At 37.3% G+C, this 27,433-nt stretch overlaps 1 protein-coding gene across 11 annotated transcripts in view; it reads left to right on the top strand.

Moving 5' to 3' along the window:
• Nucleotides 1–27,018, top strand: part of CNOT4 (CCR4-NOT transcription complex subunit 4) — a 160,973-nt gene extending 133,955 nt beyond the window's left edge. For 5 of the 11 annotated variants that reach the window (XM_059711875.1, XM_059711874.1, XM_059711872.1 and 2 more), the window contains 2 exons: nucleotides 24,735–24,947; nucleotides 25,639–27,018. In XM_059711875.1, coding sequence (XP_059567858.1) covers nucleotides 24,735–24,947; nucleotides 25,639–25,937 — 512 coding nt within the window. In that variant the 3' untranslated portion in view covers nucleotides 25,938–27,018. Of the gene's footprint in view, nucleotides 1–484; nucleotides 8,652–24,734; nucleotides 24,948–25,638 lie in introns of those variants that run through there. The other 6 variants (XM_059711876.1, XM_059711878.1, XM_059711877.1 and 3 more) reach the window with 2 other exon arrangements.
• The last annotated feature ends 415 nt before the right edge of the window (nucleotides 27,019–27,433 follow it).

Below are 27,433 nucleotides of genomic sequence, written 5' to 3'. Positions count from 1 at the left end.
GCTGAATTAATATTTATATCTTTTTATTTCTATTTTCTAAGCATAATTTCTGCTTTTAAACCTTAATTTATCATTTTTCCCTTTAAAAATCACATTTTTCACTTCTGTGAATTTGTTTTTAATTGTTTCATAAAATAGTACTGTTAGCAGTTTCTAAATTTATAAGGGGTCCAATTGGCTTGGCAAAGAATGGCTTTCCTGGTCTCTTTTTTTTCCTTTTTGTATATTTATAATCCTAAATCTATAATATTTGTTGTCATATCTGACATAGTATTAAATTTAAGGGTGTGTTTAGAGTGTAACTACTTTCTAGGTACTTGATACATTTATATTTTAAAATTCATGTCTTGTTTCACACCCGGATTCCAATCATTAAGCATGTATTTTATATATGTATCAGTATTCCAAATATTGAAATCATTTTTAAAGGGACTGTTAACAAATCTAGTCACCCGTAACTAGACCATGACTGACTTTTCCACAGGGGAAGAAGAGGTGAAGGTTTCGACCATGCCACTGTCAGCCTCTTCCCATTCATTACAACAAGGACAGCAGCCTACAAGTCTCCACACTACTGTGGCCTGACAACAGAACTGAAAGGAGAGGATTAGACTCTGGGGTGCTTGCATGGGCAACCGGATTTTTGCATGATTTCTTTCTGATTTTGCATTTAATGTATACACCCAAAAGAGCCAATATAAACGTTCCTCATGCCTACAACTAGTGTGTTACCTCATAGTTGCTGAAGTATGTCTTCATTAGGCCTTTAACACAATTTATTAGTATAATAATTTTGGCATTGTTTCTCATGAGTGATACGATTTTTAACTCAAAAATAAACTTGTAGTACTAATTAAGATTCCAAATGAGATTAGCTAGAATTGTTCTTATTTTGGCTCTATTATTGAAAATATGCAAAGATAATGGTAGTTCCTTGTTTTTTGATTTGTGAAAAAATGGTAATATCCTAATATACTCATGAAAAATTTAAAAATTAAGAAGATAATGTCTATTGCATTCTTTGAATACTTAAGAAAGAATACATATAAAACAAAATTGGTGGTGTCATTTAATTCTCAGAAGGATGTTGTCAGCAATTGTTTTTAGTTGTATAGATTTATGTCCTAAATTATGCATTACATGTTTAGAAACTGTTTTTGTTGTCTCTCATTTGCACATTTGCACTTTCTTTTTGAATGGTTGTTAATTATTTATAGACGGTTAAAATAATCAATATAGACTAAATGCAATATAATCTCTCTTCTAATGCACTGCCTAGTATACCAGGAAGTGCCTCAGAAACAGAATTGCAACTTACAGTTGATTCTTATCAGAAACTTGAATATGGGTAGACATTGTATGTGAGAAGCAACCATAGTAGTGTAACTTTTTTCTTTGAACAAACGGTACTTCTGTGGGATATCTGTTTGGGAATTTCATTGTTTAAACTAATTGAAATGTGATAATAAAACTATATTATAAGTACTTGACCAGAATGGGACTAAGGTGGAAGAGAAGAGATTGGGGATCCTCTAAAATTAGGCCACGTAAATTGTCATAGATCATTTTAGTTAACCACAGAGTAGTGGAGTACTTTATTAGGACATAATGTGAAGTGATATTTTTGGATAATACATAATTTCTTGAAGTAGTTTTAAAATTTATAATGAAAGAAAATAAGTTGAATTCAGTTGTAAGCAGTGGACAAAAGCTGATTCAGAAATCATGTTCTAAATGAAGCAGCTGGCAAGAAGGGAAAAGCCAGAGCACCTCTTGAAGTTTTCAGAAAACAATTGTGACTTAAAAGATTTGCCTTCATTTGTTAAAAATATTAAAAGGGTAAGGTGAATGCCAAAAAAGGAAGCATAGAGATTTAAAGTAATAATAAAACACCTTATGAGGAGACACTTAATATGTTGGAGTTGGAGTTTTGAAGGTTACCTCTCTATATAAAGTCTGGTTACTTTACATTAGTTTTATAAGTTAAATAGCTTTGTCCTGAGATATAGTGGGGTAAACTAAAATCTATTCTTAGGTATCCTTTGATTTGGTTAACTGAGGTTGTAGAAACAGCTACTTACCTAGCCATTTAATTTATTTTTGTAAAATTCTTCAACAATGACAACCTCTAATTTTTTGAAAGTGATTTTAGGATAGCATTATAAGAAATTTAGAAAATACAAATGAAATATTGTAGATTTATTAGAAGTCTTTCATCATGGGCTAATTATGGCTTCATTTTTGCTGTAAGAGGCAAAGACATCTTTAATGTCTCTTGTGGTGCTAAGGCTCTGGGCTTTGTTAACAGACTTGAGCTCCCTTGAATGAGGCTTAGTAGAGCATAGCTTTCTCCAGCCTTCAAGGCAAGCCTTTCATCTCCTAGATCAGCTCCTCTTTACTTCTCCGTGTTGAGAGGTAGACCTGTTAAACAAGGCTTCTTTCCTGTGGTAACTTTCTCTCTCCTTTCTCATTCCTAGCCAGTGCCAAAAAACTGTCAGGTAGTTTGCCCAGATTCGCTAGAACCCTGAACTGTTTTCCTGCCTCCTCCTCCTCCCCGCCTCCCCACTTCCGCAGACATCATATGTCAGGACAGCGCTTCTAAAGCAATTAGGCTTCAATTTATATATTTTCACATAGAAAGTTAAAGATTATCCTTTAACTATCTTTGTAATTCCGAGGTCTTGGAAGCCAAAGAATAACAAGCCTCACTGTTTTGCTTACTTAGTATTTCATATAATATGATATTTAAATAAAGTGAAGTCTTATAATCACAGTCATGATTAAGTATACTAAAGCACAGAAGAAAGTATACAACACATAGAAGAAAGCATCACCTCACATAGCAAGCAAACTGATGAAACCAAATGATGGTAAAGAATGAGAAATTTTAAAAATCTTCAAATTATTTTTGATAAATTCCTGCATCATTAATTTATCATGCATAGGGGAGATTTTGCATGCTCTTACCTACTTAACCTTTAAAAGGTGACTAATATATCCCTTAGATTGGGAATTATACCTGGAGTCCAGAACTCTTTAGTTGTACTTATGAGTTTGTGTGTATGTACATCTGTCCATTTTTTTTCTGGGTAGAAGACCCATAGTTATTAGGTTTGTGAAGGGTTTGGTGACACCTCCAAGAAAAAAAGTTAGGAACTTCTATTTTTTTTTTTTAATCCTCACCTAAGGATATTTTTTCATTGATTTTTAGAGAGAATGGAAGAGAGAGGGAAAGACGGAGAGAAATATCAATATCGATGTGAGTGAAACATCGATTGGTTGCCTCCTGCACAAGGCCCAGGCCCAGGAGGAGCCTGCAACCGAGGTATATGCTGTTGACTGGAATCAAACCCAGGACCCTTTAGTTCGCAGGCCAACGCTCTATCCACTGAGTAAAACCAGCTAGGGCAGGAACTTCTATCTTGAAATGTTTTTAGTGTCACTGTAGGAAAAAGACATCTAGACTGATTTTAGTCATATGATGAATGTCAAATGCCTCTTTCTTTTCTTAACGATTCCATTAGAAAATGTTTTCTGATTAATAATTCTTTTCATTCTGCTGTTGCATTTTATTTTTCTAGGTGGTGCTTTTGTATACTCTCCCCTTATTTCAACGACGCATTAATTATTTGAGTGCCTATTCTGTGTAGTGACCTGAACTAGATCTTGAGGGATACAAAGTTGTGTGAAGTACAGACCCTGTTGTCAAGGATAACAATATAGTAACAGTTTTATTGCAAATTATTCTTATGAGGTCAGCTCTTGATATTTTTAGCCACAAGGACAGCCATAACAGTTCAGACTCATTTCATTATCGCTCTGACAGTGGCAACAGAGGGTATTGAATACTGATCCTAAACATATAATTTGCCAGGAGTGAAAAAAATCTTAACAGGAAAGCATATATTTGTATTCTAATTTAAGTATTTCTCAGTCATGTGCGTGTATTGCTCATGTCTTTTACTTTTTATTTGGTATCCTTCAGCTTAAGTAGAGCTCTCTATAAATGCATCCTTTTAAAGAAAACAACTTTAAAGCATTGTGTCTGTGCACATTTTTACTGACATGGCTCCTATTTGTACAATATTCCAAGCACCTTCAAACTGCCAGAGCTCTCTTCTGTGACACTGGTTTATAGGGAGCTATTCCTACTTACTCCCACAGAGGCATTGCCTCAAAAAGCCAAGAGAAAGAAATGAATTGCAGGTGCATTGAAATCTTACCAAATGAAGGCTACCATGTTATGTGTACATGAAAACTGGGGACATTTTTTCCTATGTTGAGTTTGGATTTTTGTTTGTTTGTTTATTTGATTATGAAGTTTCTCCAAATCTGCTTAATTGACTCTAAGAGATAAATACCATATAATTGAAAACAGTATTCTTTAAATATCTTATAGAGAGGTGATAACCCCAAACATGACATGTATGTCTTTTTCTACAAAATATGACCAAAGTCAGTTATCTGGTGTCAAGCTAGTCCTTCTGCTCTTTGTGCTGTCTCTCTCATCTCAGCCTTTTGATCTGAATGAGTCCCTGCTGTGTTGTCTCCTTGTGCTGAATATATGGCAGTAATATATGCAGGTATCGCACATTAAATGTTTAGTGAACTAATCAGACACTATGCTGATACAAAAATAAAAGTAGGAGTTAGAAGTTATGAGCTTGTTCAAGGACAGGCTTTGTAAGTCTGGGCTCTTATTTTGAAGGATGGCTGAAAATTAGTTGATGAAGGAGGGGAAATACAGTAAAGGGAATAGATTGAACAAAGAATTAGAGATAGCCATTAGCATAGTCTGTAGGGTTTGGGAGGGAAGGACAGTGAGGAGGAGTTGGACTGGTGTGAGGTATACAGGTCATATAGAAAGGTGGGGCAAGTATGAATAAACCTTGAACGCCAGGAAGAGTTTTGTGATTGTGGTCAATAGTAGAGAACAGTAGTTTCTTTGGTAAAGATGTAACTTGATTGTAGCATTTTAAGAAGATTAACTTGGTAATATCTTTGCTTGAAATTAAGACCAGTTAGCAGTTCTAGTATGTCATTGCTGGCTAACATGGCCTGGACTAGAACAGTAATAGGAAGTGAGAAGAAATTATGAGTTAGAAGTCAGAAAGAACCTAAGAAAAAAACTTTTTCGTTTGGTTTGGTCTCCAGTGACCTTTAGAAGTGTAACTTTAATAAAAAGGTTCAGATAAAAACCAGATCTCTAGGATTCATGAAATGTAAGGTTATAGATGCAACAGTCATTGAGTACCTAACACATTTGACAACAAAGGGGAAGAGACAAGATGCTAATTAGATGTGTGGTAGATGTTAGAAGGTGTTGCTTGAAGATAAGTGAGATACCTAAGTATTTAAAGGCAGACTATATAGAACCAATTGAGAGGAAAAGACGGACAATGCTGAAGAGAAGAGAAGCTGATCCTGTAAGGTACAGATTTCTATAGGTACTTTGAGGAAGTAAGCCTCCGAGCTGAGGTTACGTTGTGGGTTTAGCTTTAGAGAGGTGGGATATGTCTTCCTTATTAGGTGTAGGAACAATCAGAACATTTAGGAGAGAGGATAGAATTTAGAGAAAATAGGAATAGTAAAGGGGCTCATATCAGTAATTATTGAATGCATATTGTGTGAGAATGGGGGCAAAAGAGTGAAGTTGGGAGCCTTTAAAGAAAGGAGATTAACTTAATCTGTGAGAATAAGCCTAGAAAGGCATTGGAAAGAAATGAAAGAATTGCTGAGTAAAGATAAGGACCAAAATTTAAAAATTTGAGTCTAAATGTGTATGATTTTGTATTTGTTCTGCTTCAGCACAAAGCATCAGGAGAGGACAAAGCAAATATTAAGAGTTTGGCGTGAAGGTGAAGACAATTTTGAAATACCTAATCTTGTTAAGAAGATTTCACTGAGGCAAGAAAGATCCAGTGGTGTCAATATGTTGAAGAGAGTTCAGTGATTTTAGGTTTCATAGCGACAAAGAGCAGGTATAGTCCTGTTAAGAGAATGTCAGATTAGGAGATTGTGGTTAGTGTGATATCCACTCTGCTGAATGATGAATGAGAACAAAGAAAGGATGGCAGATGTATCAACTTTAGGCGTAAAGGTTGGAAAGAAGTCTAGCTTTCATAACCCCCATGATCTCTACCTGCTTTCTCTCCAGTCCTTTCTTAAGAGTAGGAAGTTAGACTATATGAAAGAATTGTTGAAAGTATGGTATTGCCTGGGAAATCCTGGGTCAGGTTTCCTGTAAGTTGATCATGCAAAGCAAAACTTTGCACAAGGGAATAAATATTCCTTTCTCAAAGTATGGTAGGAGGTTGTGGAAGCAGAGTGAAAGGGAAGGCCAGGGAAGAGCCAGAGATGAGATTGGACAGGTGGAGGTAAGCCCAGTGAGCGAGGGATTGGTAGACAGACATATTACATATGACGTGAAGCAGCGGTCACCAACCTTTTGGGCCTCATGGACCACCAGTTGGTGACTGCTGATGTGAAGGATGGAGACCGAGGGAGTAGGTATGGCATATGAGTTTGGTAATTACATATTACAGGTATGAACTAGTTTCTGACAGGCTCACATTCAAACTGGAAAGAAACAGCTTTCTATCTACATAGGGAAAGTGTCTCTTCTTAGTTGGACTAGGTCAGTGATGGTGAACCTTTTGAGCTCGGCGTGTCAGCATTTTGAAAAACCCTAACTTAACTCTGGTGCCATGTCACATAGAAATTTTTTTGATATTTGCAACCATAGTAAAACACTTATATTTTTGATATTTATTTTATATATTTAAATGTCATTTAACAAAGAAAAAGCAACCAAAAAATTAGTTTGTGTGTCACCTCTGACACGCGTGCCATTAGTTTGCCATCATTGGACTAGGTAATTCTGCTTCATTTATATAACAAATTGGCATTAAAAGCAGTAGATTGGTGAAGAGTAGAGAAGAGAGAAATTAAGAAATTTCTTATAACTGACTATGAAAACACTGTAACAGTTTTCCCCAAAAGAGAATGTGCCCTGTGAATAGGTGCATACCTTCAAGTTGTTAAACTAATCTACTCTTGGTCCTTATATTTTGTATTCTTAGATGTGACCTTTAGGAAAAACTGCTGCAGATGTAGTGGAATAGGGATGGAGATAAAAGAGATACAGAACACATTTTTCCTCCTTACTTGATTAATAGCAAATATGCCTAATTTGGAAGCACCCTTAATTTTCTGACACTAAAATATTTTAAACTCCCTGAACTTATTTCATATATGTCAGCTGAGATGTCAAGTATGACACTTAAAAATGATAATGCTTCAAAGTATAAGTCGTTGTTCAAGAATACTTGTGTTTGTGAAACCATGCTGATAGAGCAAGAAGCCACTGCTCCTTGGACCTCCTTACTGCCCTATGATTTGCTGCCAACAGTATTATATTGCTGGGCATGCTAGCCTACGGCTTCTTTAATCAGAAGCTTTTCCTAAAGAATTACTCTTGAGAATTCAGGATTCGTTAAGGAGAATGAAACTTTGTTCCACAGAGTTTTAGAGTGTCTTCCTTTGAGTTATACAGAAATCTGGTTTGTAATTATTAGGTTCCTAGAAGTGAGGGCAAGCCTCAGCAATCTAAGCTGCTTGACAATATGACTGAAGTACCTAGAAGTTCCATGAAACCACTGGAAATTATTGAACCAATCCATTTTCCTTAGACCAAACTTCCTACGGTAGCTATTGATTTGACTTTCTTCTTGGCCCAATTCACATGTTACAATTATTCTAAAGGTTCCTGGAAGCTCCAAACTAGCCCTGGAATATACTGAACCTAGAATAGTTTTGTTCCAGCTTCTTTTTGGTACTGAGACCCACTGTTGTGCTCTGCTACAAAGGATACCCCCAAAATACCCCTCTCGCTATAATTTCTAAAGCCTTTACAGCACCCAGTACTTTAAAAAAAATGAGGTGAAAGTCACATACTATACAATTAATTACTTTAAAGTATATAATTCAGTGGCCCAGCACTTCTTTAGCTCTCAGTGTTAAAATAGAATAAATAACCCACTCCAAATCCTGAGAATTTTGGCCTATTCCTTGTTGTGGCTTTGTGGTGGTAGCTGCATCTAAACTCGGTGTCTCATCTGGTAGGCTGAAAGGCAAATAGTACACCTTAATGTATCTCACACTTCTTCACTGGAGTACTTAAACTGGATCAAGCAACTTTTATACCCCACTCTCTCCTAAAAAAGGAGGTGTGTGGGGCGGGGAGGCCAAAGAGCTGTAGACAGGAGACCTCAAGATACTTCCTTTCCTGAGTGGGTAAAAAGTTTGAAACAACCATTTCAATAATTTTGAAATGACAATAATGGTATTTCTGTCTTCGTGACATTTGATTAGTGTTATGTAAAAGAAAAGGTTTGCTTATCAAAGTTGAAGTGTAAGCCTAGTGTTGTATGAGTATGTGTGTGTTGGGTTATATATAGTAATTTTCAATTAAATCCTCCAGTTGGTGGATGGAGCAGAGGAAAAAGTGTCAGGCCATCTCTGTGGCTTTTCATGTTTTTATTCCTGCTGTATTCTGATTAAATTATATGTTCCAGATAATGCTATATTTATATTCTGTCTTTCTCTAAGTAATTTTTGAAAGAAATAAAGACCCTATTTAAATGCAATAAGGTTATAATACTGGTGTCACCTTATCCCTGGTCATGTTTTTTCTGAACAAATATTTTCATAGCTTTTTTCATCAAATTTCACTCTCACTACTAAGAATAGGCATGTCACACTCTTTGGGAAACCCAAAGGAAAGGTTAATAAGAAAAAAAGATTTGTGTTAGAATCATGAAATTTCATAGTATGCAACATAATTTTCAATAATCCTCCTTTGAAAGACCAAGTAATTATAATAAACAAGGCTCAGAAGGATTGTGACTTGCCCATAATCACATTATAATAACAATGTAAAGTTCTTTTAGCCTTAACCATCTGAATTTGCTTTCATATGTGTAACTCAAGGAGAAAAAATACTTCCAACAGAACATATCCTTTCTCTAAACTTTGTTGTGTCTTACAGTTGGATTATTATAGTAGTTCTTGCAGGTCAAGGGCTTTCAACTGTGAATATCAGTGCAAATAGTGAATTGTAGGCTTTCAAAGTGTCCCATCTGTTGGCAACTATTATCACAGATCCTGTAAGTTGTCAAAACAGCCTTGTGTGAAATGAGGCCCAGTGATTTTGGAGTGACTTTAGTGGGTGGCAAATGTAAACTTGCAGTACTCTTAATGTAGACTTAAAATAATTACCAATGTCAGAGCTAAAGGAGAAAAATGGATGGAATTAAATTTACCCAGTATTTTTCTACAGTGCCAAAGAGTGTTTAAAGACTAAAATGCATGACCTAATAAAAAAGCTTGTATTAATGGCACCAAGACGTACTGTACCCACACTAAAGGTGTGATCTCAGATTCATATTTGAAGAGCTTCTATATGCTACACCATGTAGAATGATAGCATATCTGCTGATTTTTTTTAAATCAAGAAAGTCATTTTCAGCATAATGAAACAAAAGGAAAGCTCCACAAGGATTTTAATGATAATATCATCACCATGTCCAAGAAGAAGTGCAAGAAAGCCGACTGCCATCAACTTGTATAGCCTAGTGCTGTTACCTAATATGGCGAGATCTTATCCCAAGGACTGGACTAGTATTTACGCTCTGCCAACAGTCTTGCATACTGAAGTCATGTGTCGACGAGCAGAACTTAGTGACCTGGAACATTACTGGGATGTTTTTAAACATTGTCATTTTACATGTTGACATTTGCAAGAAGACTGACACCCTGAAGCTGTTTATTTTCTTTGTTACATCTACAAATTGAGTATCCAGCTAAAGGTAAAGGAGGTCCTGGGTTATGACTTCAACTAAGTAGGAAAGTTTCTTATTGGCTTTAAGCTAAGTGTTGGGCTACATATTTTATTCCACTTATGTTTTTATTATATGATAGTGGATTACTGTTATATGCCCTATCCCCTCACTCCCATTTAGGGTAAGATTTGGTACCAGTTATGTTTCTTTTTACTCCTAAACTGTTGACATTCACTATTGACTAATGGTAGTCTTCCCTAAACATATCTTGCTTGAATTTTAGTGTAGTCAATGTTGCTAGGTGTAAACTCCCAAGACCTCACCTGTATTTTAAATGGTAAGTGACTTGAATGAAGCCTGTTATCAAAATAAGCAAAGATCTTATACAATCTCTAAATAAATACACACAGCTATGCATCCTTTGTTTTATAACATGCTTTCAGGTTTTGATTGTTGACCATCCTGAGTCCATTCTGTGTGCTTACCTCTCTATCCAGTTATATTTTTCCCCTTTGAACAAAGAAGAAATGGTTTCTTTCTCCATGTAACTTACCACAATTAAGAAGAGTGGTCTTGACTAGATCTTTTTCATAGATTTTTTTTAATCCTCACCCAAGGATATTTTTATTGAATTTTTAGAGAGAGAGGAAGGGAGAGAGAGAGAAACATTGATTAGTTGCCTCATGTATGCTCTCCAACCAGAGATCAAACCCCACAACCCTTTGTGCCCTGACTAGGAATCAGACCCGCAACCTTTTTGGTGTATGGGCTATCACTCCATCTTAGCCACCCAGCCGGGCTCACCTAGACCTTAAGGTACACCACCTGTATGATTCCCTGACAGGCCCAAATTTCCCTTTTCAAAGGAGAAAACTCTGTGCCTATCAGGTGGCTTAGTCTCTATGATCAGTTATCTTCCCAGTAACCAGTCTACTACCTTTTAACTATTTCCAGACTGGCTTTTATTTTATATGATCTTATTATTTTCTCTCCCTTTTTTAAAAAAATCAAAACAACAACAGAAAGCATAGGCTGGGTTTTAGAGTAGATTGAGTAAGAACCATGTACTGTTAAATGTCAAATTGATAGATTTTTGATACTGTAAAACTATCATTCACTTTCCTCACCTAAGTTATTCTAGCTCTTTGAAAAATCACTTAATACTTCTAGCAATATGACTAAAATTCCATGTTTTACAAATATGTGTAATTTTTCTAATGTAATTTTTTTTCACAAAAATGTTAGTTCTAGTTCAGTACTAAGCTCTGGCATATAGTGCACTAAGAATTGTAGTTCCTAATTTTTTAAAAAATATATTTTATTGATTTTTTACAGAGAGGAAGGGAGAGGGATAGAGAGTTAGAAACATCGATGAGAGAGAAGCATTGATCAGCTGCCTCCTGCACACCCCCTACTGGGGATGTGCCTGCAATCAAGGTACATGCTCTTGACTAGAATCAAACCTGGGACCCTTCAGTCCGCAGGCCGATGCTCTCTCCAGTGAGCCAAACCGGCCAGGGCTGTAGTTCCTAATTTATATTTGAGAATATATTCATCTGACCTTCCGTCTTTTCCTCCTGCACAGTAAGATTCAACACTGATAATTGATTCTGTTAAAAATCTTTTTCAAATTCAACTGTAATAAATCACAGCTAAGAATGAACACTTAAATAAATGTAAATGATTTTTAAACTGAGGCTCCTGGTAGACTGGTGGTGAACATATAAGTCTTTGAGTTCATCAGAGTCTTGAAAGAACGAATTCTTATTAATAAAAATTCTTTTAAAATCAATACATCATTTGAAAATTGGAAGCAAAAAGTTTTTATTTTGCCTAGTATGTGAATAAATTGTAAGGAGGAGAAAAAATAAAATAGTCTTTTTAAAAAAATTATACATAGATAAAATAGTTAAATGTCAAATCATAAATGCTTGTTTTGAAAGTTAAATCTACACAAAACAGTCTCAAAACTAACAACTAGCTCTTGGTTTGGGTAAATAGTACAGTGAAAAAGAACTCTTAAAGATACATGGTTGGTCTGTTAAGTTGGAAATGTCCCTCACCATGACTATACCCATATCTGTTTCATTTGGTTTAGTATAAAATAATGAGGAAGTTACTTCATTTCCTGAAATAATTTTTTTCTGAAATGAAGAAATAAAGCAAATTAATTGTTTTAATGCCCAAAAGATACTTTATAAAAATGAAGCTCATAGCTGGATTATGAAGAATTTGTCAATTAAAATCATGTTTTAGAGCATGGATAATTTTAGTTTTCTTTCAGGGGGATTTTTTGACTTTGATAGGAGCTATCTTTCAGAAAAAGATAAGACTGACTGATCTTCACTGTTGAAATAAAAGTGAGCTGTGTGGTCAAATGAAATAAAAAACTGGGTTTGGTGTTTCTAATAACTGAGAAAATTTGGGAAATTGTGAACATCAGAAATCTTGGGAATTTCACTAGACACATAACCACAGAGGATTTGCTGCATAGGAAGAAAAATTCTTTAGTCTGAATGCAAGCCTAAAGAGGAACTCACCCCCATAAAAATATTTTATTGGCGCTAAATAATCAAAAGCTATCACTGACTTGTTCAAAATGGCCAACTTTCAATGATCCACTAAAGAAATATGAAAACAGCCCTAACCGGTTTGGCTCAGTGGATAGAGCATCGGCCTGTGGACTCAAGGGTCCCGGGTTCGATTTCGGTCACCTTGGTTGCGGGCACATCCCCAGTGGGGAGTGTGCAGGAGGCAGCTGATTGATGTTTCTCTCTCATCGATGTTTCTAACTCTCTATCCCTCTCCCTTCCTCTCTGTAAAAAAAATCAATAATATATATTTTTTTAAAAAAAAAGAAATATGAAAACAAAGAAGAGCATGATACTGCTGTATAATATAATGGCATCAGGCTCCAGAGAATATGATGGAGTAGACATTCAGCAAATGTCCATGGAATGAACACTAATGGTTGAGAGAGTGATGTTAGTGTATGATTGCTTCTGGAGGCCTGGATCTGCTTTGTGTTACATCTGGACTTTTGGAAACATAATCAGATTCATTTGGACATGAGTTATAACTATACTGTGGCATTCAGTGTGAGGATTCCCCTCACTACTCCATGATCGTTTTATTCTGTCTTCATTAACTTTGAACTCTGGAAACCTCAAGAAAACTCTTGATCTTTCCCTATTTCCCCAAGACCAGCCCAACACTCACCCTGCACAAACTTTAAAAAAAAAATTTACCTACTAACAGTTTTCTTAGCCTCAGTTTCTCATTTATGATATTCACAAACTCTCGGTATATTCACAAACTCTCTCTCTGTATATATATGTGTGTGTGTATGTTTATATGGAAAAAGTAATACAAGAATAAATGCTTTCACATACAACTGCAAAACTACTTTTCCCATACTCCGTGTATCTATCTGTATACACATGTGTACAGATAAATAAATATATATACATCTTCCCCTTAGACATATACCCACAATTCAGAAAGTCTCTATAAAATACCTTTTCTTTCAGAACTCTTTATGGGTAGTAATGAGCTGTTTTGGGAGCTTAATACTTTCCTAAGTAGGGCTAGTCTTTTTTTTTCCTTAATTACAATTTACATTCTATATTATTTTGTATCACTTTCAGGTGTATAGCATAATGATTAGATAACCATACATTACAAAGTATTTCTCCCGATATTCCAGTACCCATCTGGCACCATACACAGTTATTACAATATTATTATTATTAATATATATGTTTATTGATTTCAGAGAGGAAGGGAGTGGGAGAGAGAAACATCAATGATGAGAGAGAATCATTGATCGGCTGCCTCCTGCACGCCCCCTACTGGGGATTGAGCCCACAGCCTGGGCATGCACCCTTGATCAGAATCGAACCTAGGCCCCTTCAGTCCGCAGACCAATCCTCTGTCCATTGAGCCAAACCAGCTAAGGCACAATATTATTGATTATATTCCCTATGTTGTACTTTACATCCCCAGGTCTATTTTGTAAGTACCAATCTATACTTCTTAATAACAGGCAGTTCTTTAGGGTAACTTGTAATTGTTAAATAATTTTTTTCTCTTGATTAAAACAGTCTTTTTCCCCATTTATACTTCTGGTTAAATATGTGAAAACAGTTCCAACTTGTAACTTCTAGATGTAGATGAAACATTCTTAGCTCTTTCAACCATTAGATACTTAACATGTTTCTAGTTCTCTCTGAAGTTCATTTCTCTACACACGTTTTCACTTGATAATGAATACTTTTCATAAAATATCAAGCTCACATTTCAGTAATCCAAATGAGATCAGATAATAAGTAGATCTACTTTTTAAGTAAGATCATTATTACTAACTTATATATTCCTTTCAATTTACAGAGTTCTTCTATAAAAATATTTTGTGGGGTAGGTATTATCCCCATTTTGTAAGTGAGAAATGGAGGCCCCTGGTGTTTATCATCTGTGATTTGCCCAATGTCTAACAACTGCCAATTTAGACATTGTACATCTATTTATATGGTCTTAACATTACCTTTTTAAAAGTTCCATTACCCAGTTGTATTAAATATTATAAGCCTATTAAGGTCTTACAGGCTAGACCTTTTTTCATACACATGACTACTTGGATTCTTCCATCCTGTGCTTTCCTAATGCATTTTAAAAAATCTGAATGTATACCTTAATTTTTATGTGTTTGGGTTTGGTGTAGTTAAGGGTGTATCCTGTTTGTATATCATCATCTTACAAATTTGTCTTGTGAAAGAACTATGTGATTATAAATGATACTAATGATAATTAAAAGCATGGAGTCAAGCAGTAGTTCAGAAACTTTTAGGCTGATATTGTGTGCAAATCCATTTAAACACTGTTATCCATGCTATACTTTACCATCTTATCCCAAAGGTTACCATCACAAAACTTACCAAAAACTGTTGAATTCAAGATATATTTGTGACATCCTAGGAAATCTACCCAAAGAATAAATTACTTTGATAAGATTGGTTCTTCATGGAATTGCATTTTGGCTCTCATTGATCACTCTGTTCTTTGCTTTATGGAATTTACGTGTCAGTGGGATGGGAATGGAGCTTGCTGCAAAGCCTTTGGGTTTGGACATGCAACAGAAGAGGAGAGGAAATGGACCCTGGGATATAGAAGGAGGGCATTTCCAATGGGAAACTATTGTCAATAGAACCTGTCTCCGTGACTACTTATTCCATTTCAAAATTAAAGTTTAACTTCCTGTGTATTTCCGTTAGAAGGGAACTGAGATTCTAGCCAGAATGCTACATATTTCCCATGGAAAATGCCTCCAAATACAAGCCATAGAGCAGTGCTTGCTTAAACCTATTATTTCATTATTAATTTCTAAAGAAATCATCCAGCTCCTAATCTGCTTCAGAATTCCCCAAGAACTAATTACAAGCATGCAGCTTCTGGAGTCTGCCATTCCCTCCTTTTCTGGCACTTCTCAACAATGGTTTTGTGGTCACATCTGAGGATTAATTAATACCTTGGGGTAGAATTCACTTTGCACCTAGAGAGTTTAAACTCATTTCAATTGAGGTTTGTTTTTGTTTTTTAGTATTTTGCATCTCTACTGACAGTTCTCTTCTGTACATTGCTTAATCAGTCCTTTCTGGTTTGAGGATTGTGTGCTCTTTTATAAAGAAGATGGAGGGAAGCAAAATGAAGATGGAACCAAATAGCTGGGTCTTCTCTCGGGGCTTACCATTGTGATATCAGGCTGAGTGTCGACTTTCTCTAATTTTCTGCTACTCAAATTTAGCTTTTTCTTGCCTTCAGCATTTTCCACAAGCTTCAGTCATTATGGATTCTGATTTTAATCCTCAAGGATTATGATACTCTTATACAGGTAGGTTATATACCTCCATCCATCTTTTCTAAGCTTTTCAAATCTCATCCCATGAGATTCTCCCTGTTCAAAAACTGCTTGCTTTATGTTTCTCCCCAGCTAGTTTTCTTTACTAGAATTAATTATTGCATAGTCAGACTGTCATATTTTAGCACTTTCTGTGCTCTGAAGCACTGCTCTCTATAACTGTGGGACCACCCTGGCACATTTCTTTTTTTCTTTTTTCTTTTTTACCATTTTTGGAAAGCTGTTGTCTTAAAAAAAAAAAAAAAAAAAAACACAACTAGAAGCAAATGTTTAGGGCTATTTATTTAGGAAACATAAGTACCTTTTTAGGTTCTGCTCAGGAACTGTTCACTATATACAAAGAGAATTAAATCAAAGAGAATTAAACCAAGGCCCCTTTCCTGGAGGAGCTCACAGTCTACTCTAGCTGAAAAAACTATGTTGCCCTGGCTGGGTGGCTTGGTTGATTGGAGCATTGTCCCACGCACCAAAAGGTTGTGGTTTCGATCCCGGTCCGGGCACTTTGGGAAGCAACCGAGTGATGTTTCTTTCTCCCTCCCTTCCTCCTCCTAACCCCCCTCCCCTCTTCCCTAACTTAACAGGTGATTGCAATTCACTGTGGCAATTTCAAAAGTAGCCAGCATGCCTGCCATCCAAGAACTCAAGTCTAGTTATTCAGTCTTTGCTTCTGTAAATCCTAAAATTATCTCATATACTTTTAGGGCTTCTGTTTACAATAGGCAACCAGTTCTTCATTGGTCACAAGCCCAGAATAAAAGTTTCCCTCCTTGTTTTCACTTTGGGAAAATGAGGTGATTAGGAAGTCAATTTTACCAGGTTTTATTCTAGCACATTTAGATCTCAGAGATGTTGGGTGGTTGGCACCCTTTGTGTGTCTGCAGTTTTGTAATTTGATTTGGTGAAGTCATATCCTGGTGACCTGTGTACCCGCTCCTGGACAGTGAGCTCCCGGTCATCCTGGATGTGCTCACCAGGCTGTGCTTATAGGCAGTGCTCAGTTTTGTGCTCACTCAAATGCACTCCATGCCTCCACCTTCAGATTGTATACGTTCCCATCCTTGAGCTCTGTTGCTTGTATATTCTGTCTGGTTCAGGTTCCATCTTATCCACATTATAATGCTTCTAAGAATGTATTTATCTTTTCATTAAATTTTAAGTTTACTCTCGGCCAGCGTGGTTCAGTGGTTGAGTGTTGACCTATGAACCAGGAGGTCGTGGTTCAATTCCCAGTCAGGGCACATGCCCGGTTTGCAGGCTTAATCCCCAGTGTGGGGCATGCAGGAGGCAGCCCATCGGTGATTCCCTCTCATCATTGATATTTCTATCTCTGTGTTCCTCTCACTTCCTCTCTGAAATCAATCAAAAATATTTTTAAAAATTTTTTTAAATTTCCCTTTTCCTCATTCTTTATATAGCTTTATATAGGGATATTTTTCATAAGTCTCCCCTCTCCCTTTTTTTTTTTTTTTTTAAAAGATTCTGCTTCCTTAGATCCTTCATAAGCAAACATCTAGATGTTTTCCTGGTTCCCAGTAGTTGATCTGATTCTCCCCCCAAACAGAACTCTGGATCCCTGTAGGAACATTCTAGAAAAGTACACAATGTGCAAAACACATCTACTTATATTTTGAAATGTTCCTATTATATTTTGTGATTAGCATCTTCTGCTGCCCTCTGTTCTGTGTGGAATCACCTTTCCCTCATCCATTTCAGCTTCCCTTCCTCTGAGCCTCTGCAGTCACCATTTATCCTGCATGTAAGGTGGCAGAATTGTTCACCTTTTCTTTATGCCCCTTCATACCGGAATAGCATTTATCATCACGTAGTGTAGTTAGTTAAACATGTCTGTCCTCCCCTCCTCTGGGAGTCCTGCCAGCACAAGGACTGGTTGGTAATGTGCTTGGTGGTGAGAACTTCCAACTTGTAACTTCTAGATGTAGATGAATATTAATATATATGTTTATTGTAACTTCAGAGAGGAAGGGAGTGGGAGAGAGAAGAAAAGCTTTGGAGTCAGACTGGGTTTAGTTACTGACTTTGACGCTTTTAAACTGTATAACTTAGGGCAAATTCTTTAAACTACCAGAGCCACTTGGTCTCCTCATTTGTAAAATGAAGCTGATACTTGGCTTATGGGATTGTGGGTACTAAAATAATCCAGTTCATTAAGTGCATGGTGAGTCAATGAACAGTGTCTAGAGTAGGAAAATGATAGAATGTAGTTTGTAGATTTACTTACTATCCTGTATACATAATATTAGAATATATTTTTTAGCCCAGCTGGTGTGGCTCAGTGGTTGAGCATCGACCTATGACTCAGGAGGTCACGATTTGATTCCTGGTCAGGGCACATGCCCGATTGCAGGCTCGATCCCCAGTGTGGGGTGTGCTAGAAGCAGCTGATAAATGATTCTGTCATCATTGATGTTTCTGTGTCTCTTTCCCTTTCCCTTCCTGTCTGAAATCAATAAAAAATATGTATATATTTAAAAGGTACCTTTTTAAAAAAAAACACACACACACATTTAAATAATCTTGGTGTGTTAGATTTTTAATTGTATTGCTTGTGTTTTGACATCTCAAGCATATTGGAAAACATACTTATTAGCTATTTTCCTTCGGTTTACATGCAGAGAAGCTTTTTGGTTCCTAAAATTTAACTGATTGCTGCTTTCAAAAAGATTTGCATCTCTTTGGAGACACCCCCATTTGATTTGTAGCATTATAGAGATGTGAGTTAAACAGGCTTTTTGGGCAAAGTGATTTTCCAGCTCCTCAAGTTGGACCTTTGCTTCAGCAGATTTAGCAGATGTCTTGAAGCATGTCAGTTTCTGAGATGCTGAGTGACATGCTGAAGAATGTACAGAATGTCTCCTCGCAGAGCTTTCAGTTGCGAGGGAGAAGAGATGAGTTCCATGTCCGCGTAAACCATACTATAGCTGTCACAGCACAGTTAGCTGCCAAATGAGTGTGGTTCAGGATCTGAGTGGAAGAGAAAAGACTTAGACTTTTGGAAGATTGAGTAAAAATTCGTTGAAGAGATTGGGAAAGCATTTTAGACGAGGAAAAGGGCAGAAAGTAGAGACAGTAAAGTACAGATCATATGTAGCTGATCCGTACAGTCTCTTTTTTCTTGTTTATATCTTTTCTGCTTCCTTCTAGTGAGAATAAATTTTACTGTTCTTTTTATTACTTTGTTCAGTTCTTCCGTTCTCAGAACTTACTTTAATTTGAGTTCTAAGAATTTTTCACTTAGTATAATAATCACTATTTTCAGATCTGTTAAACTCTTAAGCAAATTTGCTCTGCACTAGTAGTCTACTTGCTTTATAATCCTAGATTATATGCACTTGCAACATAATCCTAGAAATTTGAGTGGAGAAATGTTAAGTAGAATAACATTTTTTTCATAATCTGATTTTATAAGCCTGTTTTAAAGAATTCATTCACATAGCATTCACTTCCCCTGCAAATTTTAGTTAAATTGAACTAATTTTTTGTGTACAACATGTCTGTGTCATAAAGACTTTTAAGTTCTCCGATAGAGGTTTTGTGTGCTCTATAAAGTTTAGTTTGACATATAGGACAAGCGTAATTTGTTTATATTTGAGTTGCTAGAGATACGTTGTTGAAGTTTGAAAAAGTAGCTTATGCTTTCTTAAAATCATTTACTGGTGAAGATGTCTCTAACCCAAAATTGATAGGAAATAGTATATAGCAGGAAGAGGTGAGGGGGTGTGTTAGAGAAGGGCACAGTGGCTGACACAGGCTGTGTCCTGGATCCTTCTGAAAATGCAACCACCATGCCTCCTAGTAAGTAGTTGAACTAGTCCAGTGTTGAATAAAAATACCAAAGGTAGTTTCAACTTACGGGTTTTTCAGGCGTAGGGGTATATGTAGTAACTAAACAACTCCATGAATGAATGATGGCTACTGTTCTTCACCCACCAGCACATTCTCATGCAAGTGCCTAAGTGGCCTCTCTTTTTACTAAAGTTTTAATAATATTCATTAAAAATGTACAGCCCTAGACATTTTCTCAGATGCTTTTTCAGACTGTAATTGTTGAACTTGTCTGGTATTTGCATTGTCTCACTGTCAAGATGTTAAGCTCCATGAGAAAAGGATTCATGATTTAAGTGCTTTGTCCTTGCGCACTTTTAGAAAATAGTTGCTTTATCTTGGCAGTCTTAACTTATTCATGTTATAATAAGTTTTGTTGTTGCTAAAAACTAGATTTGTCATCTTGGTGTGTGACAATTTGTTATAGACTTACCATAGTTTTTTCTTTAATAAAAGGTGTGCTAAGCCGAGTAAACTGAAAGTACACTGACACTTCTTACACACTTACATGTGAGAGAGTGGTATGTAGCATCTTGAAAGTACTTTAAGCTCTATGCAGAAAAATAAAACTACAAACAACTGGACCCGCTCTCGTGCCCTCACATGATTTAGAACCAAAACCAGTGTGTTGTTGTACATATTTGAAAATGATAAATTAAAATTAGTTTTTGACATCACAAAACATTTAAACATATTAGCAGTCCTTTTAAAATATGCAGTCCTTCCCTAATGTATTATACTACTACTAATTACTTTAAAAATGAAATCACTCGTTTTAATATAAAGTATGCTTAGTAACTTGATTTTCATCTAGTTGCTTGGTCTTGTCTAGTCTTTCTTGTGGAAAGTTTCAAGTGCTTTCTCATATCTTATTTGTCTTTGCAATACTCTGGTGACGAGAAGCCTTATTACATAGACTGACTACACAGTACTTCCGTGGTGTGCTGGGTGTCATCCCTTTCAGGGAGGAGACTGTTGTGCCTTGGCTTTTTGGAAAATTTACTATCTGTTCAGTATTGAGCACTAGAGAAAAAATTGTTAGACATTGATCAGATAATAAATGGGCTTCACATTACTTTCCCTTCTCTTTACCTTTCTGAGAGAGTAAGGCAGATGTTATTTCTGCTTGTGCAGTAGGGTCCTCAGACATTAACAGAATGACTTACATGCCCAAAGTGATATTAATAATTCGTGTGGAGCGGCCTTATGCAATACCTCTGCAGTTTTCAGCCCAGAGTCTCTCCATTAGACCCACTGACCTGTACATATTGAATTGCACCTCAGTGTGAAGTCCTATACAAATAATGGGAGACGAAGTCGCATCAAGTTGAGTCTAGTGCTCAAAGTCCTGGTACTGTTTGAAAGAGAAATTGTATTCGAGTGGGATTACTTAGAGCCCCAGAAACAAAGGAATCTTTCTTTGTGTCAGCAGTTCTCAACCAGTAACGATTTTGCCCCCCAGGAGTCATTGGCAATCTGTGGAGACATTTGGTGTTGTCAAAGCACGAGTGTGGATGTGGGGGTGTGTGCGTGTGCCTGTGTGCTACTGGCATCTAGTGGGTAGAGACCAGGAATGCTGCTAAACATCCTACAATGCCTGGAACAGCCCCTGCAACAAAGAGTTAATTATATAGTCCAAAATGTCAGTAGTGCTATGGTTGATAAATCCTGATGTTTGTGTTTTAAGGAATGGAATTAACTGAAGTCCTAGAAGCTAAAATGAACTTAGGTCAGAGGCAGGGAGCAGGTAAAGGAGGTGATTTCAAGTGCACTGGACCGAGAGGAGCTATTTTGATGGTGTTAAGAGTTAGTTGATTTCCTTTCTCTCGCCCTTTCTTTGTGCCAAGACTTGGCACAGCAATAGTGGAGAAAACAGTGAAGAAAATTCTTTTTCTTCTTCTAAAGTACTTGGAACAGCGGTCCTATTCCAAGAGCTGAACATGACAGTCACTTTCCCGTGACACTTGCAGCTTCTCTGTAAACCACGCACTCATGCTGTAGGCTCCCAAGCAGTTTAGGGCATGTGACTGTCATTTTTTGGCAAGATTGTACAAGTGATAGACTAGCTAATTTATTTTCCAAAGTCTTATAATCATAGTTCACCTGAGAGGATCTAAGTTTCTCACTGTTCCTATATCATGTGCCATATGTGAATTTTTTTTGACTGACATACTCCTGCTTGATTTTATTAACAGCAGAGAAACAATGATCTTTTTTAAAAATAGACTTGAAATTTTAGAGCAGTTTTAAGTTCACAATAAAATTTAGGAGAAATTTACAGTTCCCAAATATCCCCTAACAAATGCCTTTTGACTTCATTGTAATACTAATAATATTCAAATAAAGTTTATATAAATGCAGTGTTATTCTGTTAATGCAAAATGAAAGGTTTCATATCCTTGGTTCCAGTTCTCACTAAATGTAAAGCAAAAGTAAGGAGCAAATACATCTTGGGGCGTTATGGATACTTACTTTTTTCCCTACTTAGTGGAAGAGAAAGGCTCAAATCATCTTGCGTAGCTTCTTACTGACTCTGCCTACCTAGTCAAGACCACTCACCTTCTTCAAAAATTTCCCACAGAGTTATACATCATCTTTCTTTACCAGGGGGATTTATTTCCCTTCTAGGAGGTTTTCCTAGTTTTCTAAAGTTCAGTTTCTGGATCATTGAAACTCTTAACTTACTCAGTGTGATGATATGACTGCTTTAGAGGTTGAATATACCATAGCCACCAAGCCTTCCTGTAATTGAGGGTATTCTAGGACCTTATCAGTGTGATCTTGTTAGTGTCTCATGCAGTGAGAGCTTAGGTCATATTGATGACTGCGTTGTTGAGTAGAATTTCCCCCAACCTCCTGCGAAGTCCAGTTGGTTCTTTCAGCCAAAATATTGCTCTATCCTGTTTATCATGGCTAATGGACATATTATAAAGCTGCTGTATTTCTTTTTGCTTCCTTTAAATCATGGGTTTCATAGGCCCCTGGGTTTTACCCTTAAATAGTTGACCCATTAAAAAGTCAATTAATGGTCTATACAAGAGAGAGAGTTGGTGTTATTTAAAACACAACTCAGGTACAGTCTGGATTCAAGGCCTCTTGTAACCTTGGGCAAATTATTCTGAAGTCTATTCCTTTACCCATTAAATGAAAAGTATTCCTCCTGCTCTGCCTACTTCACAACAAGAGGACCAAATGAAATGACTGACTATGAGAGTGCCTTATAAGTTATAAACACAATGAAAATGTGTAGTAGGATGTAAATAGAAGGGTGAGCTTTAGGAAATTGCATTGATTGTGAAATGGCTGTAGGTTGAAAGAATTTATTTTCCCTTCTATTGACATGTCTACATGGTGTAGATTGCCTTTTCTTCACCTTAGTAAATTCAGAGATAACTTTTGTTGGGTTTGGTTATAGGTTTTTGTCTTTTTAAAATAAGATTAAAGTATTCACTTGCTAAAACATGATATTTGGCATAGATCAGTGATTGGTGCAAAACAAAATTCCGAATTCACCAAATAGCATAGACTGAGCCTGTTACATCATCGTCATCATCATCATCATCATCATCATCCATGAGAGTTGCTAATCAATTCTATAGGACCAGAAATAATTTTCTAGGCTCTTATCAAAACCCCCAGATGGTAGTTTGACCTACACTCCTATTTTCAAACAGTTATTCTAAGCAATAGTTTACCCTTTCCCCCCAACCAGTTAGCTATACTGTGTGGATTCTGGATGGTGGTAGATCATTGGGTACAATTTCTAAAAAGCCTTTTACATTGACAGTGTCTTAACATGCTTGATTCTGTGAAAATTATAGAACTTCAGGACTGGTGTTTTAAATGATTGGTAGAACTCTTGGAGCGGGGTAGGCAGACTGTGCTGAAAATTACTCCATCGGAAAGGTAGCTTAGCCCCTGCCTCTTTGGTCTTTGTGACTAATGGAAAAACACTCTCAAATTCAAAAGCCTAATCATTACTGCCTTTCTCCTCTGAGACGCATTACCAGTTTTATAATCAGGAAGAACTTAATTACTTTTTCTATTGCCTTATGTTTATTTGTCATAAAATTATTTTTATTCCTTTTAACGGGCTCAGAAATAAGCTCATATATTGAACTTTGCAGGCTTCCTTTTTTTAATAGAATAGATCAGCTCAGCTGGCTAAAGCCTCGCTAACAAACTTCAGAGCATAGCTGGAACTAAATTGTGCTATGGCGCACAAAGACTTTAAACTGGATTATTGATTTACAAGCGCAGAATGGGGACGCTGCTGCAAGGACAGAAAGCTCCCTCTCCTGATCCGTGGGCAAGTTTTTCCTAACGTGTTTTAGGGGCTGTGAGCTCACGAGCAAAATCCTAACCAAGTTTATCTTGCTAGGACAACCTATTTTATTTTATTTTATTTTATTTTATTTTATATTAAATTTATTTGGGTGGCATTGGTCAACATGATCATATAGGTTTTAGGCATGGGTTTCTATGTTGCAAGATCTATATATTGCACTGTGTGCCCACCACCTAAGTCAAATCTTCTCCTGCCACCATATATTAAGGACCCCCTTCTCATTCCACCCCCTTTCCTCTAGCAACCACCACGCTACTGTTCATGAGTTTCAGTTTTATATCCCACATATGAGTGAAATCATACGGTTCTTAGCTTTTTCTCATGGACTTATTTCTTTTAGAATAATATTCTCAAAGTCCGTCCATGTTGTTGCAAATGGCAGTATTACATCCTTTCTTATGGCTGAGTAGTATTCCATTGCGCATATGTACTACATCTTCTTTATCCAGTCCCGTATTGCAGGGCACTTTGGTTATTTCTATGTCTTGGCCACGATGAATAATGCTGCCATGAACATAGGGGTGCATATATCTTTGTGAATACATGTTTTTGAGTTTTTCGGGTATATACCCAGGAGAGGGGTTACTGGGTCATATTGAAACTCTATTCTTAATTTTTTGAGGAATCACCAGACTGCTTTCCATAGTGGTTAGGTCAACCCATTTGAAATGCTCCATAGAGAAAGAATAATTCTTCTCCCGCTTAACCACTAAAGAACCACATCTGTTTCTAACGTCAGCTTTTTATTTTTTTTTTATCTTTCATTTTTTGTTGGTAAATCTCCCAGAAAACAGCAGTTCTGTAGAGAGTTTAAATATGAAGGAATGGCAGGACGGGCTCAGGGCACTTCTACCCAACATTAACATCAACTTTGGTGGACTGCCCAATTCCTCCTCCCCCTCCAGCGCCAACCACAGCGCACCACCGCCCACCACTGCCACCGCCGACAGCCTGAGTTGGGACAGCCCGGGCAGCTGGACAGACCCAGCCATCATCACAGGTAACTTTCTCGCTCCTTCAGCTCCACTGACTGCCATCGGTTTGGCTTTTCGCACAGACTAAGCTAAAACAAGTCCCTTCACCAGAAGCTGCTTTCCGCGAAGCCACACGCTGGCGGCTTGTCTCGTTCTCAGGGGCCGTCTCTCTCGCTCACTCTGTTGGCCCAGTTGTGTAACACGCGCTTGGCGCCTAGGTGGCTTCCTTGGGTGTAAGTAGGTGCTAACGTCTGCAGCATGTGTGTGTGTTTTAGGCCTCCGAGTACAATAAGGATCTGACTTACCCTCTTAAAGGAACATACTCCACTTTTTAAAAATAAAGCTCTTTATTATAAGGCTATCTTCTTTACGGATTCCGAATAGAGGAGAAGCACAATTGGGAAATAACGTCATGCAATTTGGGGGACTCGTTTCTGCAGCTCTGCCTCTAACGGTGGGGGACAGTGTGTAGTGGAAGAGGAGGCACGGGTTTCTCTGACAATAGATCATGGTCGTTGTGGGTGGAGGATAAAAGGAATGTAAGCTTTAAAAGATTTACTTGGAAGGAGTTAAAAATTGTAATTTTTTCCTTTTTTGGGGGGGGGGGGTAGGAATGGAACTAATCACCTTAAACATTTTTTGTTGTTGTTTGACGAATTTCGTATTCTTTCTGCGCAGACTCACCATTTTCCCTCTTGTTTTCTTTTCTCTCCTTAGGTATTCCAGCCTCTTCAGGAAACAGTTTAGACTCTCTTCAAGACGACAATCCTCCACACTGGCTAAAATCCCTTCAGGCCCTCACAGAGATGGACGGCCCCAGCGCCGCTCCGTCACAAGCCCACCACAGCGCCCCCTTCAGCACACAGATCCCCCTGCACAGAGCCAGTTGGAACCCCTACCCTCCTTCAAATCCTTCCAGCTTCCACTCCCCACCCCCAGGCTTTCAGACAGCCTTCAGACCCCCTAGCAAAACCCCCACAGATTTACTACAGAGTTCAACACTGGACCGCCACTAGGGAAAGAGGAGACACCGTTAGAAAATGCAGGATTTGTCCCACCCTGTTTTCTCCCTCGGCTCACCCACAGCTCCCTTCTCATCTCTTAAGTTCTGAAGAATCCAGTTCCCGATCAATTTTTTTTCTCCCTATCCCCAGACGCAATGCGATCACAGGGTCATGACCATCTTTTGTTTTAATTGTAAAAGTTTCTGTTGATCCAGCATTTGAATGACACTGTTGAATGTTTCCTAAAAATGCCTTTCTACGGAAGAAAAAAAAAAATCAAAGGGCAGTCTCGATACTTAGAAAATTACTGTTTGTCTGTTTCGCATAATAATGACATAATCTGCTTAGCAGAAAATGACGATTAATCTATAGAAAAGGTCAAGTAAATGCACTGTCAACCGCAGAAGTTTGAAAACCGGGTTAATAGAAATGAGATTGCTAAACGCATGATGGAAAGCGTGGTCCTGGCAGCCATCTTGTATTCAGCTTATCACTATTGCAGGGAAAATGCTTTTTAAAATTTTATTTTATTTTGAATTCTTTTGGAAAATTGATGGAATGGACTTGATTGTGTTGTTAAGCAAAAGAATTTATTGGAAGTTGATGGAAAGACAAATTGATCTGTAGTAGTAACTGGACAGTTGCTAAGAGTTTATAAGGAGGGGAGAAATGATTTTTTTTAAGGAGAAAAAAATTTGGGGCTTTATATTTAAATTCAAATGTTTTAAAGAAAAAGAGTATTCACAGATTTAATACCTATGTATAACGTAAGAGCTGAAATATAAATGATTTCTTCAGTCTTTCTCATCTGTCGGAATCTTTTTTTCTTTGACCTTGAATTCACCTGACTAGGGCACTGAGATAGCACTGCTCTGGGGCCATCTGATCACCACAGGAGCAAATCTCCAACCTCCCTGCCTGCAGCTTTTACTTAACCCTGTAGTTTTGGACATGTGTGCAGTATTGAAAAGACAGGAGAAAAGAAAACAGAAACCTGGTTATAACCTGACGCTAAAACTAAAACCAAGAAAATGTACCTCTTTCTTCAGAATTAAAACTAAAATCTTAAATAAAACAGAAAACTTGATGATGACCCTTGGGCTGTTCTTGTTTTTTTGTTTTGCTTTGTTTTTCCATTTTATTGCATGTGAGTTTCAAACATTTTATGATAGCGGTCACCAGATGGTTCCATTGGTTGCACATCTTCAACAATAGGGAGGATGGTACAGCAGAAGAAATTAGGGGGGAATCGTTTTATTGTCAGTCTCTTCCGTTTTTGAAGTTCAGCTCACCTTACACTCCAGAAGTCCATTCCAGGGGCTTCCTGTAGACGCAACCCCCCTTTGCTATTGTATTATGCAGACCAACCATCCCTCACGTTCCAGGAAGGAGCAGGTGGGCTGTTGATGTGCAGAGAGGTTGGCTGTCTTGGGGAGACCTGGCGGGAGCAGCCAGGGTGCCAGACAAGTAGCAGCAGCTACGTGAGTGCCGTGATGGCAGAGAGATCA

This window comes from Myotis daubentonii, chromosome 10, assembly GCF_963259705.1.
Source record: "Myotis daubentonii chromosome 10, mMyoDau2.1, whole genome shotgun sequence".
NCBI classification, from domain to species: Eukaryota; Metazoa; Chordata; class Mammalia; order Chiroptera; family Vespertilionidae; genus Myotis; species Myotis daubentonii.
This window is presented reverse-complemented; position numbering and strand designations above follow the sequence as displayed.